This window comes from Stenella coeruleoalba, assembly GCF_951394435.1.
Source record: "Stenella coeruleoalba genome assembly, chromosome: 5".
Classification (NCBI taxonomy): Eukaryota; Metazoa; Chordata; class Mammalia; order Artiodactyla; family Delphinidae; genus Stenella; species Stenella coeruleoalba.
In genome coordinates, this window is record NC_137150.1 from 131,637,920 (window position 1) to 131,657,883 (window position 19,964).

At 46.2% G+C, this 19,964-nt stretch overlaps 1 protein-coding gene across 1 annotated transcript in view; it reads left to right on the forward strand.

The window, feature by feature from the left end:
* Nucleotides 1-315: 315 nt before the first annotated feature.
* Nucleotides 316-19,964, forward strand: part of HUNK (hormonally up-regulated Neu-associated kinase) — a gene marked incomplete at both ends in the record, with an annotated part of 117,139 nt that continues 97,490 nt past the window's right edge. Inside the window, one exon of the mRNA XM_079922921.1 lies at nt 316-576. Within this exon, the coding sequence (XP_079779047.1) occupies nt 316-576 (261 nt within the window). The remainder of the gene's footprint in view (nt 577-19,964) is intronic.

Sequence of the window (19,964 nt, forward strand, 5' to 3'; positions counted from 1 at the left end):
CACCCGAGCGGGGCGACTGTCACTAGCCGCCCGGACGGGACCCCGGGCAGGGTCTCGGGGTCCCGAAAGGGGCCCGGGCGACCCCCTGAAGAAGAACTTCTTGTGGGCGGGTCCCCGGTACCCTGTGGCCTGGGCGACCGCTATTGTCTGCGCGCGGCGCTCGGCGGCGGCCCGGGGCGCGGGAGCCGCGGGCCGGGCGGGGCCGGGCCCGGGGTGGCGGCGGGAGGAGCCGGGGGAGTCGCGTGGGCCGGACTAGGAGGAGGAGCCGCGCCCGTGGGAGCAGAGCCGGAGCGGCGCGGGCAGCGGGCAAGCGTGATGCCGGCGGCGGCGGGGGACGGGCTCCTGGGCGAGCCGGCGGCGCCCGGGGGCGGCGGCGGCGCCGAGGACGCGGCCAGGCCGGCGGCGGCCTGCGAGGGAAGTTTCCTGCCGGCCTGGGTGAGCGGCGTGCCCCGCGAGCGGCTCCGCGACTTCCAGCACCACAAGCGCGTGGGCAACTACCTCATAGGCAGCAGGAAGCTGGGCGAGGGCTCCTTCGCCAAGGTGCGCGAGGGGCTGCACGTGCTGACCGGAGAGAAGGTGAGCCGCCCGGGGCGCCGGCCCCTGGCCTTCGGGTTGGGGGATCGGGGAGGCAGGGGCGGCGGGGACCCTGCGGAGAGCCCTGCGCTGCGAGTCTGGCTGCGGAGCCCCGGACGGGCGCCTCCCGCTCCGTCGGCTTTTCCTCTCGGGTTGAAAGTGGGGTCGAGCCAGGCGCGCGCGCAGACCCTCGCAGCCGGGATACCGGCCTTTCCCGAGGGGCGATCTGGGGTCACTTTCCCTGGGGGGCGACTGGTTTCTCCGCGAAGCCGCCCGCAGCCTTTTTTTGCTCCTCGAAGGGCGCCGCCTGGCGGACACCAGCGCGGGGGTGGGGAGGGCTGGGATCTGGGGGACTCTGATCTCCGGGCCGGTAGGGGCGGCAGACCAGTGGAGAGGCTGGAGCCAGGAATGGAGTGCGTGGGCCCTTACGCTGAGGGTGGGAGAGCCGATTAGCCAGCCCTTGGGGGAACTTAGAGTCTGATCCGCACCCTGGGCTCTGGGTAGGAGGTGGGAGAAGGACGAGAGCCCAGGGACGTACCCGCTTGTGGGCTGCGGCAGCTAGGGGAAGTTTTGCGTGCTCACAGGAGGGTTTTCACGCGCCGCTCCTCCCTCCACCCACCCTTCCCACCCCTGCATCCCCATATCACCCCCTCCTTCCCTCCTCACTCCAGCCGCTGGGGTGGGAGCTGCAGTAAGGATCCTGCTCTGGCAGATACAGAACTACACACCGCTCTCCCCAGATTTCAGAGGTTGGGAGACGCCTTCTTATCTTCCTAGAAGAGGGGAAAGCAAAGGAGGAACCCCAGACACCTGCAAGGGTACCCCTTCCAGCCTTGTGAGACGTTAGCAGTGTGTGAACCCTTGCCAGGCAAGCCTCAGCTAGACCGAAGTTGTAACTTAGATCTGTGAGAAGAAACCCGTAATATGATGACTTACTTCTGAGGTGAGGCTCCAGCCGGGAGGCTGCCCCAGCCTGGGACTTACCCTAAGCTTGGAGCTGCTTCAGGCTGGGGTTGCCCCAAGCTCATGATCCTCTGAGACTCAAGGCTCCCCCCAGGCTGGGGCTTGCTCAGCACAGGTGGGGTAGTAGCCCCTTTTTGTGGCCCATTCACCAGGGAGGCATCAGCAGTGTGGGTGGGAGTGGGAAGCTCCAGGCCTCCTACCTGCCCTTCCACCCTCTGCCCTGGGATCCTCTGTCCGGCCTGGAAGTTCCTGGGAGTGCACTGCCGTGTGACCTCTGATTACTGGGCGAGCTGCCCTGCCCGCCAGTCCCAAGCCTCACCTGTCTGTAATCTCCCTCCTCGGTTCCCCAGTGTGTCCTGGAGCCCCTTGCATTTGAGCGCAGGTCTCCATCACCCTTGTCACTTGTCCTTTTCCTACAGCCGCTCTGGGTGGGGTGCCCTTTGTTTTGGGTAAGTGGGGTTAGAGTGAGCAGTTCTCAAAGTGCCTCTTGCTTGCATTTCCATGCATAATGGGAGTGTTCAGGATGAACTCACTGAATTGAGTAACTCTTCAAAGGAGAAGAAGAAGAAAAACAAAAACAAAACCAAAAAACTCCAAACCTCATTCTAGTCCAAAGGGAGCGCGGCACCGTTTACTCCTGGGTTCGCAGTGGGCTGGGAACTTACACATCCCGTCATGGCACAGGGATGCCCGAGGCCCCAGCCAGCTAACTACAGTGCGCTCAATTCTCCGTGCCCGGCACACGGGGGTAGAACTTTATTTTGATTCGAAATGTATAGGATTCAGTCTAGTTGTGTGTGTTTCCTCTTGAAACTTAGCAAAAAGAGACGGGGCGTTATGCTGACAGCAGAATGGGCAACGTTAGAGGCACGCTTGCTTCCCCTGCCCTGCGGCTCAGCTGCTTCGGGCTGCCTTCCCCTTTCCGGTCCGTGCTGTGGGTCCGGCTCCTCTCCGCTGCATTTTTGCTTCTTAACATCAGGCTGTTCGTTTTGGCTGCACTGCCCGCGGATGCACTCAGAGCTCAGTCCCTAGCCCGATGCTTGGGTTCTGGAGCTCAGTGCTGGGCCCGAAGGCTCACTGAAATGTGGGGAATTCCTGCCCGGATGGGGTCCGGTGAGGATTCCCCCTCACCCTTAGGTGCTAACGCCCGTTTATCTCATCTTGTCTTTCTTAAATGATGCATCTCACTTCCTCTCCACAAGGGGAGGAACAACTAATTGGATGTAAAATTATTGTGCTGGACTAATTGATTGGATCTAGTTAAGGAATGTGGTTCTTAGAGTGGAGAAGGAGGTTGAGAGATTTTTCCGATGTGCCCTACTTCAGCCCTGAGAATCAGTGCTGAGGGAATGCAGGCGTCGTGAGAAATCTGGGTTTTAGTTCACTTAATGGCCAGCTTGAAAGAAACAATGGGTGTCATTCATAGCTTTTTATCTCCCAGATCCAACACCTTAATGCTTAACTAAAAGATTTGGTTTTTGGCAGATCGTAGAGATTAAAATGTTTGTGTGTGTGTGTGTGTGTGTGTGTGTGTGTGTGTGTGTGTGTGTACATGATTCTGCCTGGGAAGTATTGCTGAGTTCATGAGTCCCCAGCCCCACTCATGTGCTGGATAATGTCTTACTAAGGCCAAAACAAAGGTGAAGTCAACCTCACACTATTTGCAGCCTCCAGGTCTCTTTACAAGGTGACCTATTAAGAGGGTTTTCACCCAGAGAGGGGTTACTCCTGTGAGCCAAACAAGGGGAGACCTCGAGGTGACAGGACCCAGAGGAAGGGAGGAGACGAAGTGTCCCCAGAGTGGGTGATGTGAGTGTTCCAGAAGGGCCCCTCCCTTCAATAATTCCCCCTTTGCAGAGGTGCATACTTTCTGGAGAAAGCACTTCACTTTTCTCTATTCCTTTTTTTTGGAAAGGACACAGACCACCGCGGGAGGGGAATTAAGTCATGAAGGCTGTCCTAAGAAATAAATGTATCCCCCCCACGCCATCCCCTGAGTGGAAGGATCCAGGGCAGCCTGTCCTGAGGAATCAGTTCACGAAAAATCTGCAAAGGGGGATGGAGAAAGGGAAGAAGGGGAGGTACCCCCACGCCTGCAGTTGCAGTCTCAAACTGTGCACGTTGTGTTGGGTGATTTATGCCAACAGCCAGAGTGTTGCTGGCTTAGGGTGTGTGTGTGTGTGTGTGTGTGTGTGTGTGTGTGTGTTGTGTTTTGACTTGGCGCTCGTTTCCAAAAAGCTTTGGGTGCCATCCTACATGGCTCGCTGAGAATTACCGTCTGAGTCCGTCTGACAAACGGAGCCGCTTTTTCCTGACTTTCAATCAGGCTTCAATCCTATCTTATCAAGAGGCTCCTTTTCCCACCACTGCCTGCGGGACAGTATTTTTTTTTTTTTTTTTGGCCAGCCTCTCTCCGAAGTTGTTTGAAAGTCATTTGAATCTAGTGCCCTTTTACCACTGGAAAAGAAAGGATGGCTTTGGGCAAGACCTAATTTTGTCCTCCTGTAGCTTTGAGTTGCTGCCATCCTCCGTTAACGCGGCTTTGAAAATAAATCATTCACTCGATCATGTGAAACTCTTAACCCGCACGTTCTCAGTCTGTCTTTGACTAAGTTGATGATTAGACAAGGGAAAATGATCACAAAATCAGACTTTGAAAAAAAGGATTCTCAGTGGCTTTGAGACAAAGAGCAAAGTTGCTGTGCAGGAGTATTAAGTGATAACTTTGAAATGTGCAGGAAGAGGAAATGCACAGTCTCTGGTACATGATAGGTTATTCATTTTAAAGATGAAAAAATATAGTTGCAGAGGCTTAGAGAGAAGAGCATAGGGGTATCTCAAGTATAGAGCAGGTTCCACAGGTAGGCAAAGCTGCAAAAAGGGAAAAATAGTTGAGGCCACAGTTACTTTTTTGTGTGATTAAGTCTCTCTGAGAGACAAAGTTAGGTACAGAAAATGATTGGTTGAGATGTTTACCTTGTTCTAACCCTTGGTTAAAAAAAAAAAACCTGTTTATCACTTTCATTGGAGCTATTTTGGGGCTAAAAATAAGGGTTGCTTGCTTAGTAAGTTGCCAATAATTATGCTTCAAGCATGACAGCACCAGATACCTGGAGTGAAGGAGTTACTAAAAATACAATTTACTATGTTTTTTGGATCAGGAAATATGACTAATTTTAGAGGTGGCCTTTTGGCAGATCTGTTTTTAGCAAGTATTTCGGAAACAAACAGGTGCTAAATCCTGCATTTTTTTTTTTTTTAAGTGCTAGAAATTTAGGGGTAATAGCTCTGAGGCTCAAGAAATGCCTAGGGAACTGGAAATTCCTATTAGTCCCCAGCAGGGATTTCTTGGCAAGCGAAAGGCATTGGGGAAAAGCACCTGCTCAGTGTGTTGCTTGTGATAAAGCAGTGCCTATAGTTTCCGAGATTGCATGCTGCAGTTCACAGGCACAATCTTTTTGAACTTCCTGCCCTGCCTCATCTTTTTGAAGTCCTTGTGAATGATGGAAATTGGCACTTTGGGCTCACTTCTCAGTGTTCATTGATACGCAGGTCCCATGGACTTCAAAGGGCGCTTTGAGTCAGCACAACAGTGCTGAATAGTGCCCACGAAGAGGACACAGCCTGACATTTTCTCTGCGGGTGTGGAGTCACCGGCACAGGCTGGGCTCAACGACAGCGGTCCGCACGCTGGTGGCTGTTCCAGTGCCGCGTGGCAGTCATCCATCCCAGGGGTTAACTTTTCCAGGAGGTGTGGGGAGTGGCAGCCGTGTCTGCCCAGAGAGAGGAGCAGACTGGGTGTCCTGTGGGAAGGTGGTTTGGACACCAAGTATCGTTTACCTCGGGATGTACGCCCCATCTCGATTATTCATGGTAACCCAGCGACCTGCTCTCTTGGTTAATTGAAACCCGTAGATAATCCCCAAGCCTTACTTTTAGCAAACTGGTGAAACCTCTTCCTCTGCTCAGCCTGGGCCCTGGCCACTTTCAAGTGCTGACCTGAATTGAATTTCATGCTCTCTGATGAAATGGTGCTGGCTGGTAGGACGACCAGCAGGAAAGGTGTGAACCACGGGACCTGAATGGTACCCGAGGAGGTAGATAATTTTACAAAGGTAGACAGAGCTATTGCCTCTCCTGTCTCCTGAACGCCAGCTCAGCGGTATAGCGCCTTGTGGCATGTTCAGGGTCTTCCATGCATTTTCTCATTAGTTGCTAGAAGCAGCCCTGGGCAGGTGAGAACCAACTCGCTGGTGTCCTTACCTTTGTTGACTACGTGGAGGTATGCCCTGAGTAGATTTTTCCTCTGACCTTCTCTTCTCTATTGCTAGGGCTGCCCTAACAAATGACCACGAACTGGGCGGCTTAAAACAACAGAAATGTATTCTTTCAGCCTTCTGGAAGCCAGCGGTCCAAAATCAAGGTGTTGGCAGAACCTCTGAAAGCTCTAGGGGAGGATCTTTCCACGCCTTTTGCAGCTTCTGGTGTTTGCTGACCATCCCCGGCATCCCTTGGCTTGTGGATGCAACACTCCAATCTCTGCCTCTGCCTTCATATGCCCTTCTTTCCCCTGTGTGTCTTCTCTGTCTCCAAATCTCCCTCTCCTTATAAGGAAGGAGGGGAATGTGGTCTTACGGTGTATACTCGGGACCAGCACCTGTGAGGGGAGGAGAGGCGAGGAGAGGGGCAAGGCAGCATGGGGCAGAGGCAGAAGTTGGGCCCCGATGCAGTCCCAGCTGAAGCCCCCTGCCCATGCCATGCTGCACTCCGGAGGTGAGAGGTCCAAGCTGGGGCTCTGCATCTTTATAGCTACTGAGGTATCCAGGTTGGGGCGAGGGGACTGAGCCTTTGTAACTTTGGACCCTGGACCCGTCATTGGATGAGGGCTGCCCTGGGAAGGGGCGTGGCTTTGGACACTTGCTGAGGGTAGTTCCCGGGGTGAGCTCGCAGCAGAGGTCAGCAGCTGGGGAGGAAGTTCTTAGTCCAGAAAGGGAAGTGGTGCAGCGCGGCCAGGTGTCCACTGCTTACTGGGAGAGACAGGCCGGAGTCCAGGGTCTTGATCTGAGTCTAGGCCGGATCCGTAAACAAAGTGGGCAGCTTCCCGCCCTACCTTGCCCACCTGGTTATGATGCTTCTCCACCTGAAATGAGGGAACAGCCACAGTCTACTTCCTAACAGGGAGCATCCTGGGAATACTCTGGCCTCACGTTTCTTTTCACGTAGGATGCTCAGGGCTCACTGTTGGGTTTGTGGGTACCTTTGGGGTACTTTCATGTGTTCTATGTGTTTTCTCTTGAGGACTTTATGTCCACAGAGTCAGGCTAACTTGTCGACCAGCGTGTCTAATCAGAGACAGTGGGAGAGATCGTCCCTCCCCCATCACTCCTGAGCTGTGGGAAATTGGATTGTTGCCAAACAGAGTCATGATTCGGGACATTCGGGTGACAGGAAGGATTGCTCGGGAGGGAGCCATCTCTTAACACCCTCTTACCACGTCTACCTCCAGCGAACCGGCTCTTCCCTACAGCTATGCAGTTTCTAATTACTGGATTCTTTCTGGTTTTTAATCACGTGTGTGTGTGTTTTAAGATTCGTTTGGCTAAAGTCTGCAATAGGAAATACAGACACGTGGTCTTAAATGGAAAGGTTTCAAGAGGGGATGCAGTGAGAGGTAATTCTGCCTTTACCTGTGTGCCTCAGTGACGGGTTCCTCTCCCCAGAGGCAACCCCACTTCTAGTTTCCTGTGTATCCTTCCAAACATACTCTATCTGCATACAAGTGTACACACATTTGATACTCCATATGCATGCATTTGTAAAGGTATAGATATAGGGAAATATATTTTTACACTATACATACTGTTCAGTATGTTGCTTTTTTCACTTAACAATATATCTTGAACATCCTTCCCCCAAATTACTACAGAATTGCCTTACTCTTTTCAATTACTGCATAGTATTCATCGTATGGAGGTACCATGTTTACTTAGTCATTCCTTGATAAGTATGCCAATGGACATTACTTAAGGAATTAAGCACAATTAAAGAATGGACATTTAGGTTGTATACAATTTTTTCTTATTCCCCAATAGTGCAGCAGTAAATATCTGTGCCTTTGTGTCATCTTGTAAATGTTTCAGGTATATCTGAGGGATAAATTCCTAGTCTTAGGCGAAAGGGTATGACTCTTTTTTTTTTGGCCACACTGTGCAGCTTGTGGGATCTTAGTTCCCCAACCAGGGATCGAACCTGGGTTCCTGCAGTGAAAGCTCTGAGTCCTAACCACTGGACTACGGGGGAATTCCCAAGGGTATGACTTTTAACTGTTTACGAATATTGCCAAATTGCCTGCCGAAGAGGTTGTCCTAGTTTATACTTCCATCAACCTGGTATGTGAGTTTCTTTCCACATCTTTATCAATATAAGGTACTCTCAAACTTTCTGATCTTTGCCTATCTAGTAGATTAAACATGGTATCTTTTTTATGTGTAGTTTATCATATTTGTAAGTGAATTGAACATATTTCATATGTCCAAAAACAATTTGGATTTCATTTCTGTTAATTGTTCATGTCCATTCTCCATCTTCCCTTGGGTTTTTGGTCTTCTTCTTATTGATTTATAGGCACTTTTTATATTTTAAGGCCATCAGTCCTCTTCCAGTGATATATTTTGAAGCCTCCTCCACCTTGCTTGCTCCCTGCTTATTCTTTGTCTTTGTTTCTTGGTCATCCTCACCATTGCAGAGGTTATTTCCCTGGATTCTACTAACTAGTGAGGGGCCATAAGGAGCTTTGTGGTTCCATGGACCCCTACAAATTGTATGTGTATAATTATATTTCTGGGGCAAGGATCCATGACTTCATCAGATTCTACAAGGAATTATTTACCCCCAAAATGTTAAGAGCCACTGCTTCGTTGCCCATCTGTGTCAGCAATGCTGTCTGAATGGAGGTTTGTATGTTGGGATCAGGATTTGGATCACCTTGGCGTGTTAGCACCTGTACTAACTGGGCTGAAGTTGCAGGTTACACTCGGGCTAGGCAGGTGATTCTATGACTGTGACCTTGGCTTGGCATGCCTAATTTCTGCCTTCCTGTCCCCCACCATGCCTGGGTCACAGAGAAAGGGCATGATAGAGTGTGGACAGATTTTTGGAAGACGTTGACTCTTGCTAGGACATGTTTGAATCGTGTCCCATTATTTCTTCATGGGAAAGGTGATAGATACAGTTGATGGTGGGTGGTTGAGAAGAAAGAGAAAGAGGGAGCATCGAGGGAAATGAAAACCTTTTAAGGAGCAATAGCTGCCTCTTAACTTGGACATAAAATGCACCGAGTCAAGTGTAAGCACGTGTGTAAAAATATTCCTGGGACCCTTTGGGGCTATTTTGTCCACGCTCGAAGCATTCCGGCGGGTGGTACTGGTGGAGTGAACTGGGCCTGTTTGGAGTCCTGGAGGGCAGCATGGCCTCGCTCTGATGACCCTCTCTATTGCTCCTGTCCCTTGTCACTCTCTGCCCCCTCACCCTGCTTTGTCTTTCCTCAAAGTGCTTCTCACCACCTGTATTAGTTTGCTAGGGCTGCTGTAACAAAGTGCCATACACTGGGTGGCTTAAAGAGCAGAGACTTATTGCCACACAGTTTTGGAGGGCAGAGCCCAAAATCAAGGTGTTGGCAGGGTTGGTTCCTCCTGAGAGCTGTGAGGGCAGGATCTGCTCTAGGCCTCTCTCCTTGGTTTGGGGATATTTGGGGATAGCTTTCTTCTCTCTGTGTATTTTCACATTGTTTTCCTCTGTGTGTGTCTGTCTCTGTGTCCACATTTCCCCTTTTTATGAGCGCATCAGTCGTACTAGGGTCCATCCTAATGACCTCACTTGATGACCTCTGTCAAGATCATTATTGCCGAATAAGGTGAAATTCTGAGGTACTGGGGGTTAGTCTGAATGTTTGTGTCCCCTCAAAGTTCATAGGTTAAAACCTAATCCCCAATGTGACGGTATTAGGAGGTAGGGCCTTTTGGAGGTGATTAGGCCATGTGGACAGAGCCCTTATGAATGGGATTCCTGGTCTTAAAAAAGAGACCCTAGAAAGCTCTTTTGCCTGTTCTTCCATGTGAGGCTATAGCAAGAAGATGCTGTCTAGGAACCAGGAAGAGTGATCTCACCAGACGCCACATCTGCCTTGGTCTTGGACTTCCCAGCCTGCAGAACTGTGAGAAATAAATGTCTGTTATTTATAAGCTATTTGGCCTATGGTATTTGTTATAGCAGCCTGAACAGACTAAGAAAGGACTTAAACAGATGAATTGGGGGGGGGCTCCATTCAATTCATACCATCACCTGACCCCATGGTATGTATTTCTGTGTTCATATGTTTATTATTTTTCTCCCCATTAGACCGTAAGCCCCATGAGGAAAGGATCACTGCTTTATGCTTGGTGGCTAGAATAGTATCTGGTACAGAGACGGTGCTCAGTCAATATTTTCTGAATGGATCAAAGAATGCTTTGATCTCCCCAGGCCATGAGGACGGTTGGCCGGAATGGTTTTGTTTTGTTTTTTTGGTTGTGCCACAGAGCTTACGGGATCTTAGTTCCTCGACCAGGGATCGAATCCGGGCTCCATCAGTGGAAGCATGGAGTCCCAACCACTGGGCCACCAGGGAATTCCTTGGCCGGGAACGGTTTGACAGCCCTGTCTCTCTCACTTCCTTGCAGCTCCTGGGTGCGCCTGTGTGAGCAGTGAGGAGATTGGACAGCTTGTTCAGCTGGCGCTCTTTGGGAAAAATCCCAGACCCAGGACAGCTGTGCCTTCTGCAGGGACTTGTTAAGGAAGTCACCTAGGTATCAGAGGGACCAGCCAGAGACAGAAAGATATCCTGCAGTGTCATGGGACTGTTAATGGACCCTCAGCTCTTTCCTGAGAAAACGTACCAACACTGCAGCAGATGGGCGACGTTGCTATTTGCAAACATACATTCCTTTGGATGTTTCCCATGGAGATATATGGAGTTTTGGATTCTGTCTCTTTAACTAAAGACTTTTTTATAAGTTTATCAGTCTCTTAGCCAAATTGCTGCCGAAACGTTTAGCAAACCTGCTTGCTTGTCTTGCCTGTTCTCTGAGCCATTTGATTCGTTCTCATCCCTTTCCTTGCGTTATCTCTGTCGTGGTTTTTTTTTTTTGAAATATAGTTGACTTACAATGTTGTGTTAGTTTCTGCTGTATAGCAAAGTGATTCAGTTTTATATATGTGTGTGTGTGTGTCTGTATATATATATGTATATATATATATATTCCTTTTTTATATTCTTTTCCATTATGGTTTATCATAGGATATGGAATATAGTTCTCTGTGCTGCACAGTAGAACCTTGCTGTTTATCCAGCCTATATATAAAAGCTTACATCTGCTCATCCCAAACTCCCCCAACCTCCTCCCCCTTGGCAACCATCAGTCTGTTCTCTATGTCCATGATTCTGTTTCTGTTTCATAGATAGGTTCATTTGTGTCATACTTTAGATTCTACATATAAGCGATATCGTATGGTGTTTGTCTTTCTCTTTCTGACTCACTTCACTTAGTATGATAATCTCTAGTTGTATCCATGTTGCTGCAAAGGGCATGATTTCATCCTTTTTTATGGCTGAGTAGTATTCCATTATACATATGTACCACATCTTCTTTTTCTTTTTCGGCTGTGCTTTGCGGCTTGCAGGATCTTAGTTCCCTGACCAGGGATTGAACCCGGGGCCACAGCAGTGAAAAAGCCAAGTCCTAACCACTGGACTGCCAGGGAGTTCCGTGTACCACATTTTCTTTATCCATTCATGTGTCAATGGACATTTAGATTGTTTCCTTGTCTTGGCTATTGTGAATAGTGCTGCTATGAACATAGGGGTGCATGTATCTTTTTGAATTATAGTTTTGTCTGGATATATGCCCAGGAGTGGGATTGCTGGATCATATGGTAGCTCTATTTTTAGTTTTCTGAGGAACCTCCATACTGTTCTCCATAGTGGCTGTATCAATTTACATTCCCACCAGCAGTGTGGGAGGGTTCCCTTTTCTCCACACCCTCTCCAGCAAGTGTTATTTGTGGACTTTTTCATTATGGCCATTCTGGCCGGTGTGAGGTGGTGCCTCCGTAGTGTTGATTTGCATTTCCCTAATAACTAGAGATGTTGTATCTCTGTCATTTTAATCTCCTACTGAGTTTCTGTTGTCTTACATCCTGCCCCATGGCTTTTTGGTAAGGGGTCTGGCCATCCTTCTGACCCTGTTCAGATACTCTTTTTTTTTTCGGTACGCAGGCCTCTCACTGCTGTGGCCTCTCCCGTTGCGGAGCACAGGCTCCGGACGCGCAGGCCCAGCGGCCATGGCTCACGGACCCAGCCGCTCCGCGGCATGCGGGATCTTCCCGGACCGGGGCACGAACCCGCGTCCCCTGCATCGGCAGGCGGACTCTCAACCACTGCGCCACCAGGGAAGCCCTGTTCACATACTCCTGTTCCACGAATCTCTTCTCTTGGTCACGACTTGCTCTTCGCCAGAGCTCTGTGCACAGGAAGGGTGAACAGCAGTGAGGGATGCCCCCTGGTCATGGTGCTGGCGGACAAAGCAAGCGGAAAATGCAGCAGCCACCCACGAGGAGGCTTGCTCTCTCCGTTTCAGATGATGGGATGAAGTTCTGAATCCCAATGATTCTCTTGTCTACCTGGAGCAGAGCAGGGTGTTCGTGACCTTCTGAGTCACCAAAAACCTACAGGAGAGGATTGCGTGCTTGCTCTTTGCTTTGACCACGAGGATGTAATACTGATAACAATAGTAATAATTAACATTTACGGATCGCATACCATCTGCTAGGCCATGTCCTAGATGCTTTGCTGCAGAATAGAATTTATTCCTTACAGTGACTTTTGTAGTAGGCAGTGTTGTCCCAGTTTTGTAGCTTAGGTTAACCAGCCGTCCGGGGTGCCCAAGAGTCTCTAGAGTCCTGCATTTGGGGAAACTCCTAAGATAACAGCAAAACCAGAGGAACCCAAGAAGACATCTCATCAGTATTTGGAATCCTACTGAGGGTTTTCAAATGAAAGTATTAAAGAGCAGTTAATCAGGTCATGAATAAGTGATGAACGTACCAAACCCCAAAGCCCAAAGCCCTGGGCGTAACTGAGATGCTTGTTGTGGACGAAGACCTCCACTCGTGGTCCTGGGTGGTGAGGGGGGCTTTTCCCACCCCTGGGTTCCAATATGTTAGGTTCACCGTGCACTCCAAGTCTCCAGTGTGGGCAGAGGTCCTGGTCTGCCATCTTTTACAAGTTCACAATGAGATGAAGAGATTGAACCTGCTCTGTGTGTGTGTGTGTGTGTGTGTGTGTATTATTAAATAAAAATCATAATACCGAGCTAAATATAAACACACACAACTTTTCAAAGATTTTTTTGATGTGAACCATTTTGAAAGTCTTTATTGAATTTGTTACAATATTGCTTCTGTTTTATATTTTGTTTTCTTGGCCATGAGGCATGTGGGATCTTAGCTCCCCAACCAGGGATCGAGCCCACACCCCCTGCATTGGAAGGTGAAGTCTTAACCACTGGACCACCAAGGAAGTCCCCACACATAATTTTTTGGTAGCAGATTTTCTTTTTTTTTTTAATGACAAGGTATTTCACTCTTTAATTAATTAATTTATTTTTGCTGTGTTGGGTCTTCGTTGCTGTGCGAGGACTTTCTCTAGTTGCGGCAACCGGGGGCCCCTCTTCATCACGGTGCACGGGCCTCTCACTGTCGCGGCCTCTCGTTGCGGAGCGCAGGCTCCAGACGCGCAGGCTCAGTAGTTGTGGCTCATGTGCCCAGTTGCTCCACTGCACATGGGCTCTTCCCAGGGCTCGAACCCGTGTCCCCTGCATTGGCAGGCAGATTCCCAACCGCTGCGCTACCAGGGAAGACCCGCTAGCAGATTTTCTTAATGAAGGAAGCGATGGGTACTAGGAGTTACCTTGAGCAGCTCTGATTAGCATTCAGTCTTAGTTTTAATACCTTTCTTTTGCGCTGGAGGGAGAAAAATCTGTATGAGGGGAGAGAGGATTTTGAATAAAGGTAAGCTGCAAATGCACGTCTTATGTAGCTCACTGAACAGTCCCTGAGAGTCTCCTTGTTAGACCACCCTCCTTCAAGAATGAACAGATTATTTATTAAAAAACAATGCAGAACACCCAGTACCTTTGCCTAGTTTATTTATGCAGACGGTTGGAGCTAGACTAGCTTTTCTAAGCCTTTGCTCTGTCCCCATTTGGGCTAAGAAGGGACGCTGGAGCCAAACAGAAGGAAGTGCCCAAGTGAAAATGAAGCTGCAAGGAAAGTGACTGTAAAGTCTGGGATCAGAATATTCTAGCATGTTACCTGAGCCCTACTTTAGTGAAACCAAATGGATAGAGATAAGTGTTATCACTTACGTAATCTGGTCTTTCGGTGGAATTACTGCTTTGATGTAGAAGTCGAGGTTTTTAAGTGTATTCTTTATTCCAGGTTAAAAATTTAATTAGAGAAACTAGTTGATGACTCAGTTCTCAGTTGAACATTTACATTTATAATACTAATAAAAAAACTTGTTTTGAAAATACTTCTTCAGGTTTGTAAAGTGTCAGTTCCCCGGGATGACACTTTTTTTTTTTTTTTTTTTTGCGGTATGCGGGCCTCTCACTGTTGTGGCCTCTCCCGTTGCGGAGCACAGGCTGCGGACGCACAGGCTCAGCGGCCATGGCTCACGGGCCCAGCCGCTCCGCGGCACGTGGGATCTTCCCGGACCGGGGCACGAACCCATGTCCCCTGCATCGGCAGGCGGACTCTCAACCACTGCGCCACCAGGGAAACCCCGGGATGACATTTTATTCTATTAAAAACTAACATTTGTGAGCAGTGGCTGTAATTTCAAGCCCAATTTGACATAATGAAACTTGAATTTCCCTCTGGAGGGAGGGTGCTTTATGGCTATGGTACTCCCACCCAATTCAGTACCCTGAGATGCTTCTTCCTAGATCAAAAATGAGCTTTTTGTCGTAGAAGCCATTAAATTAAAGCACCTGAGAGCACATAGACTAACAAATGATTTCTTTCCAATAATCAGACTTGGAATAATGTGCTACAGATTTCAGCAGGGCATATTTTTAAAAATATATATGTAAATCATCTAGTATAAATCCGTGTTTTTCCTATGATCAGCTATATTTTTAAAATAAATTTTTAAAGTATTTTGGACCAAGTACTTCGTGTTTTAGAATTTTTTCAGCTAGTCTAGTCACTGGCACATTCTAGAATATTTGTGGGTTTTAATTTATCAAAAAAAATCCTGGGGTAATATTTGTTAATTGTCATGTATTTTGTTCTTGCATAGCCCCTTACTTATACTTTTTTCATTATTTTCTTTAACATCTTTATTGGAGTATAATTGCTTTACAATGGTGTGTTAGTTTCTGCTTTATAACAAAGTGAATCAGTTATACATATACATATGTCCCCATATCTCTTCCCTCTTGCGTCTCCCTCCCTCCCACCCTCCCTATCCCACCCCTCCAGGTGGTCACAAAGCACGGAGCTGATCTCCCTGTGCTATGCGGCTGCTTCCCAATAGCTATCTATTTTACGTTTGGTAGTGGATATATGTCCATGCCACTCTCTCACTTCCTCCCAGCTTACTCTTCCCCCTCCCCGTGTCCTCAAGTCCATTCTCTACGTCTGCATCTTTATTCCTATCCCGCCCCTAGGTTCTTCATAACCTTTTTTTTTTTTTTTTTAGATTCCATATATATGTGTTAGCAGACGGTATTTGTCTTTCTCTTTCTGACTTACTTCACTCTGTATGACAGACTCTAGGTCCATCCACCTCACTACAAATAACTCAATTTCATTTCTTTTTATGGCTGAAAAATATTCCATTGTATTTATGTGCCACGTCTTCTTTATCCATTCATCGTCGATGGACACTTAGGTTGCTTCCATGTCCTGGCTATTGTAAATAGAGCTGCAATGAACATTGTGGTACATGACTCTTTTTGAGTTATGGTTTGCTCAGGGTATATGCCCAGTAGTGGGATTGCTGGGTCGTATGGTAGTTCTATTTGTAATTTTTTAAGGAACCTCCATACTGTTCTCCATAGTGGCTGTATCAATTTACATTCCCACCAACAGTGCAAGAGTGTTCCCTTTTCTCCACACCTTCTCCAGCATTTATTGTTTGTAGATTTTTTGATGATGGCCATTATGACCGGTGTGGAATGATATCTCATTGTAGTTTTGATTTGCATTTCTCTAATGATTAATGATGTTGAGCATTCTTTCATGTGTCTGTTGGCATCTTCTTTGGAGAAATGTCTATTTAGGTCTTCTGCCCATTTTTGGATTGGGTTGTTTGTTTCTTTGTTATTGAGCTGCATGAGCGGCTTGTAAATTTTGGAGATTAATCCTTTGTCAGTTGCTTCATTTGCAAATATTTTCTCCCATTCTGAGGGTTGTCTTTTGGTCTTGTTTATGGTTTCCTTTGCTGTGCAAAAGCTTTGAAGTTTCATTAGGTCCCATTTGTTTATTTTTGTTTTTATTTCCGTTTCTCCAGGAGGTGGGTCAAAAAGGATCTTCCTGTGATTTATGTCATAGAGTGTTCTGCCTATGTTTTCCTCTAAGAGTTTGATAGTGTCTGGCCTTACATTTAGGTCTTTAAACCATTTTGAGCTTATTTTTGTGTATGGTGTTAGGGAGTGTTCTAATTTCATACTTTTACATGTACCTGTCCAGTTTTCCCAGCACCACTTATTGAAGAGGCTCTCTTTTCTCCACTGTATATTCTTGCCTCCTTTATCAAAGATAAGGTGACCATGTGTGCGTGGGTTTATCTCTGGGCTTTCTATCGTGTTCCATTGATCTATATTTCTGTTTTTGTGCCGGTACCATAGTGTCTTGATTACTGTAGCTTTGTAGCATATTCTGAAGTCAGGGAGCCTGATTCCTCCAACTCCATTTTTTGTTCTCAAGATTGCTTTGGCTATTCGGTATCTTTTGTGTTTCATTACAAATTGTGAAATTTTTTGTTCTACTTCTGTGAAAAATGCCAGTGGTAGTTTGATAGGGATTGCATTGAATCTGTAGATTGCTTTGGGTAGTATAGTCATTTTCACAGTGTTGATTCTTCCAATCCAAGGACATGGTATATCTCTCCATCTATTTGTATCATCTTTAATTTCTTTCCTCAGTGTCTTATAATTTTCTGCATACAGGTCTTTTGTCTCCTTAGGTAGGTTTATTCCTAGATATTTTATTATTTTTGTTGCAATGGTAAACGGGAGTGTTTTTTTAATTTCACTTTCAGATTTTTCATCACTAGTGTATAAGAATGCCAGAGATTTCTCTGCATAAATTTTGTATCCTGCTACTTTACCAAATTCATTGATTAGCTCTAGTAGTTTTCTGGTAGCATCTTTAGGATTCTTTATGTATAGTATCATGTCATCTGCAAACAGTGACAGCTTTACTTCTTCTTTTCGGATTTGGATTCCTTTTATTTCTTTTTCTTCTCTGATTGCTGTGGCTAAAACTTCCAAAACTATGTTGAGTAAGAGTGGTGAGAGTGGGCAACCTTGTCTTGTTCCTGATCTTAGTGGGAATGGTTTCAGTTTTTCACCATTGAGGACGATGTTGGCTGTGGGTTTGTCATATATGGCCTTTATTATGTTGAGGAAAGTTCCCTCTATGCCTACTTTCTGCAGGTTTTTATCATAAATGGGTGTTGAATTTTGTCGAAAGCTTTCTCTGCATCTATTGAGATGATCATATGGTTTTTTGCCTTCAATTTGTTAATATGGTGTATCACGTTGATTGATTTGCGTATATTGAAGAATCCTTGCATTCCTGGAATAAACCCCACTTGATCATGGTGTATGATCCTTTTAATGTGCTGTTGGATTCTGTTCTCTAGCATTTTGTTGAGGATTTTTGCATCTATGTTCATCAGTGATATTGGCCTGTAGTTATCTTTCTTTGTGACTTCTTTGTCTGGTTTTGGTATCAGGGTGATGGTGGCCTCGTCGAATGAGTTTGGGAGTGTTCCTCCCTCTGCTATATTTTGGAAGAGTTTGAGAAGGATAGGTGTTAGCTCTTCTCTAAATGTCTGATAGAATTTGCCTGTGAAGCCATCTGGTCCTGGGCTTTTGTTTGTTGGAAGATTTGTTTTTTGTAAATTAATTAATTAATTAATTTATGGCTGTGTTGTGTCTTCGTTTCTGTGTGAGGGCTTTCTGTAGTTGTGGCACGAGGGGATCACTCTTCATTGCGGTGCGCGGGCCTCTCACTATCACTGCCTTTCTCGTGGCGGAGCACAGGCTCCAGACGCGCAGGCTCAGTAATTGTGGCTGACGGGCCCAGTTGCTCCGCGGCATGTGGGATCTTCCCAGACCAGGGCTCGAACCCGTGTCCCATGCATTGGCAGGCAGATTCGCAACCACTGCGCCACCAGGGAAGCCCTGTTGGAAGATTTTTAATCACAGTTTCAATTTCAGGGCTTGTGATTGGTCTGTTCATATTTCCATTTCTTCCTGGTTCAGTCTCAGAAGGTGGTGCATTTCTAAGAGTTTGTCCATTTCTTCCAGGTTGACCATTTTATTGGCATAGAGTTGCTTGTAGTAGCCTCTCATGATCCTTTGTATTTCTGCAGTGTCGGTTGTTACTTCTCCTTTCTCATTTCTAAATCTATTGATTTGAGTCTTCTCCCTTGAGTCTGACTAATTGTTTATCAATTTTGTTTATCTTCTCAAAGAATCAGCTTTTAGTTTTATTGACCTTTGCTATTGTTTCCTTCATTTCTTTTTCATTTATTTCTGATCTGATCTTTATGATTTCTTTCCTTCTGCTAACTTTGGGGTTTTTTTGTTCTTCTTTCTCTAATTGCTTTAGGTGCAAGGTTAGGTTGTTTATTTGAGATGCTTCCTGTTTTTTAATGTAGGATTGTATTGCTATAAACTTCTCTCTTAGAACTGCTTTTGCTGCATCCCATAGTTTTTGGGTCGTCGTGTCTCCATTGTCATTTATTTCTAGGTTTTTTTTTGATTTCCTCTTTGATTTCTTCAGTGATCACTTCGTTATTAAGTAGTGTATTGTTTAGCCTCCATGTGTTTGTATTTTTTACAGATCTTTTCCTGTAATTGGTATCTAGTCTCATAGCGTTGTGGTCAGAAAAGATACTTGCTGCAATTTCAATTTTCTTAAATTTACCAAGTCTAGATTTGTGACCCAAGATATGACCTATCCTGGAGAATGTTCCATGAGCACTTGAGAAAAATGTGTACTGTTTTGTTTTTGGATGGAATGTCCTATAAATATCAATTAAGTCCATCTTGTTTAATGTATCATTTAAAGCTTGTGTTTCCTTACTTATTTTCATTTTGGATGATCTGTCCATTGGTAAAATGGGTTGTTAAAGTCCCCTACTATGATTGTGTTACTGTCAATTTCCCCTTTTATGGCTGGTAGTATTTGCCTTATGTATTGAGGTGCTCCTATGTTGCGTGCATAAATATTTACAATTGTTATATCTTCTACTTGGATCGATCCCTTGATCATTATGTAGTGTCCTTCTTTGTCTCTTTTAATAGTCTTTATTTTAAAGTCTATTTTCTCTGATATGAGAATTGCTACTCCAGCTTTCTTCTGATTTCCATTTGCATGGGATATCTTTTTCCATCCCCTCACTTTCAGTCTGTATGTGTCCCTAGGTCTGAAGTGGGTCTCTTGTAGACAGCATATATACGGGTCTTGTTTTTGTATCCATTCACCCAGTCTGTGTCTTTTGGTTGCAGCATTTAATCCATTTACATTTAAGGTAATTATCGATACATATGTTCCTATTCCCATTTTCTTAATTGTTTTGTTTGTTATTGTAGATCTTTTCCTTCTCTTGTGTTTCCTGCCTAGAGAAGTTGCTTTAGCATTTGTTGTAAAGCTGGTTTAGTGGTGCTGAACTCTCTCAGCTTTTGTTTGTCTGTAAAGGTTTTATTTTCTCCATCAAATCTGAATGAGATCCTTGCTGGGTAGAGTAATCTTGGTTGTAGGTTTTTCTCCTTCATCACTTTAAATATGTCCTGCCAATCCCTTCTGGCTTGCAGAGTTTCTGCTGAAAGATCAGCTGTTAACCTTATGGGGATTCCCTTGTGTGTTATTTGTTGTTTTTCCCTTGCTGCTTTTATTATGTTTTCTTTGTATTTAATTTTTGACAGTTTGATTAATATGTGTCTTGGCGTGTTTCTCCTTGGTTTATCCTGTATGGGACTCTCTGCGCTTCCTGGACTTGATTAACTATTTCCTTTCGCATATTAGGGAAGGTTTCAATTATAATCTCTTCAAATATTTTCTCAGCCCCTTTCTTTTTCTCTTCCTCTTCT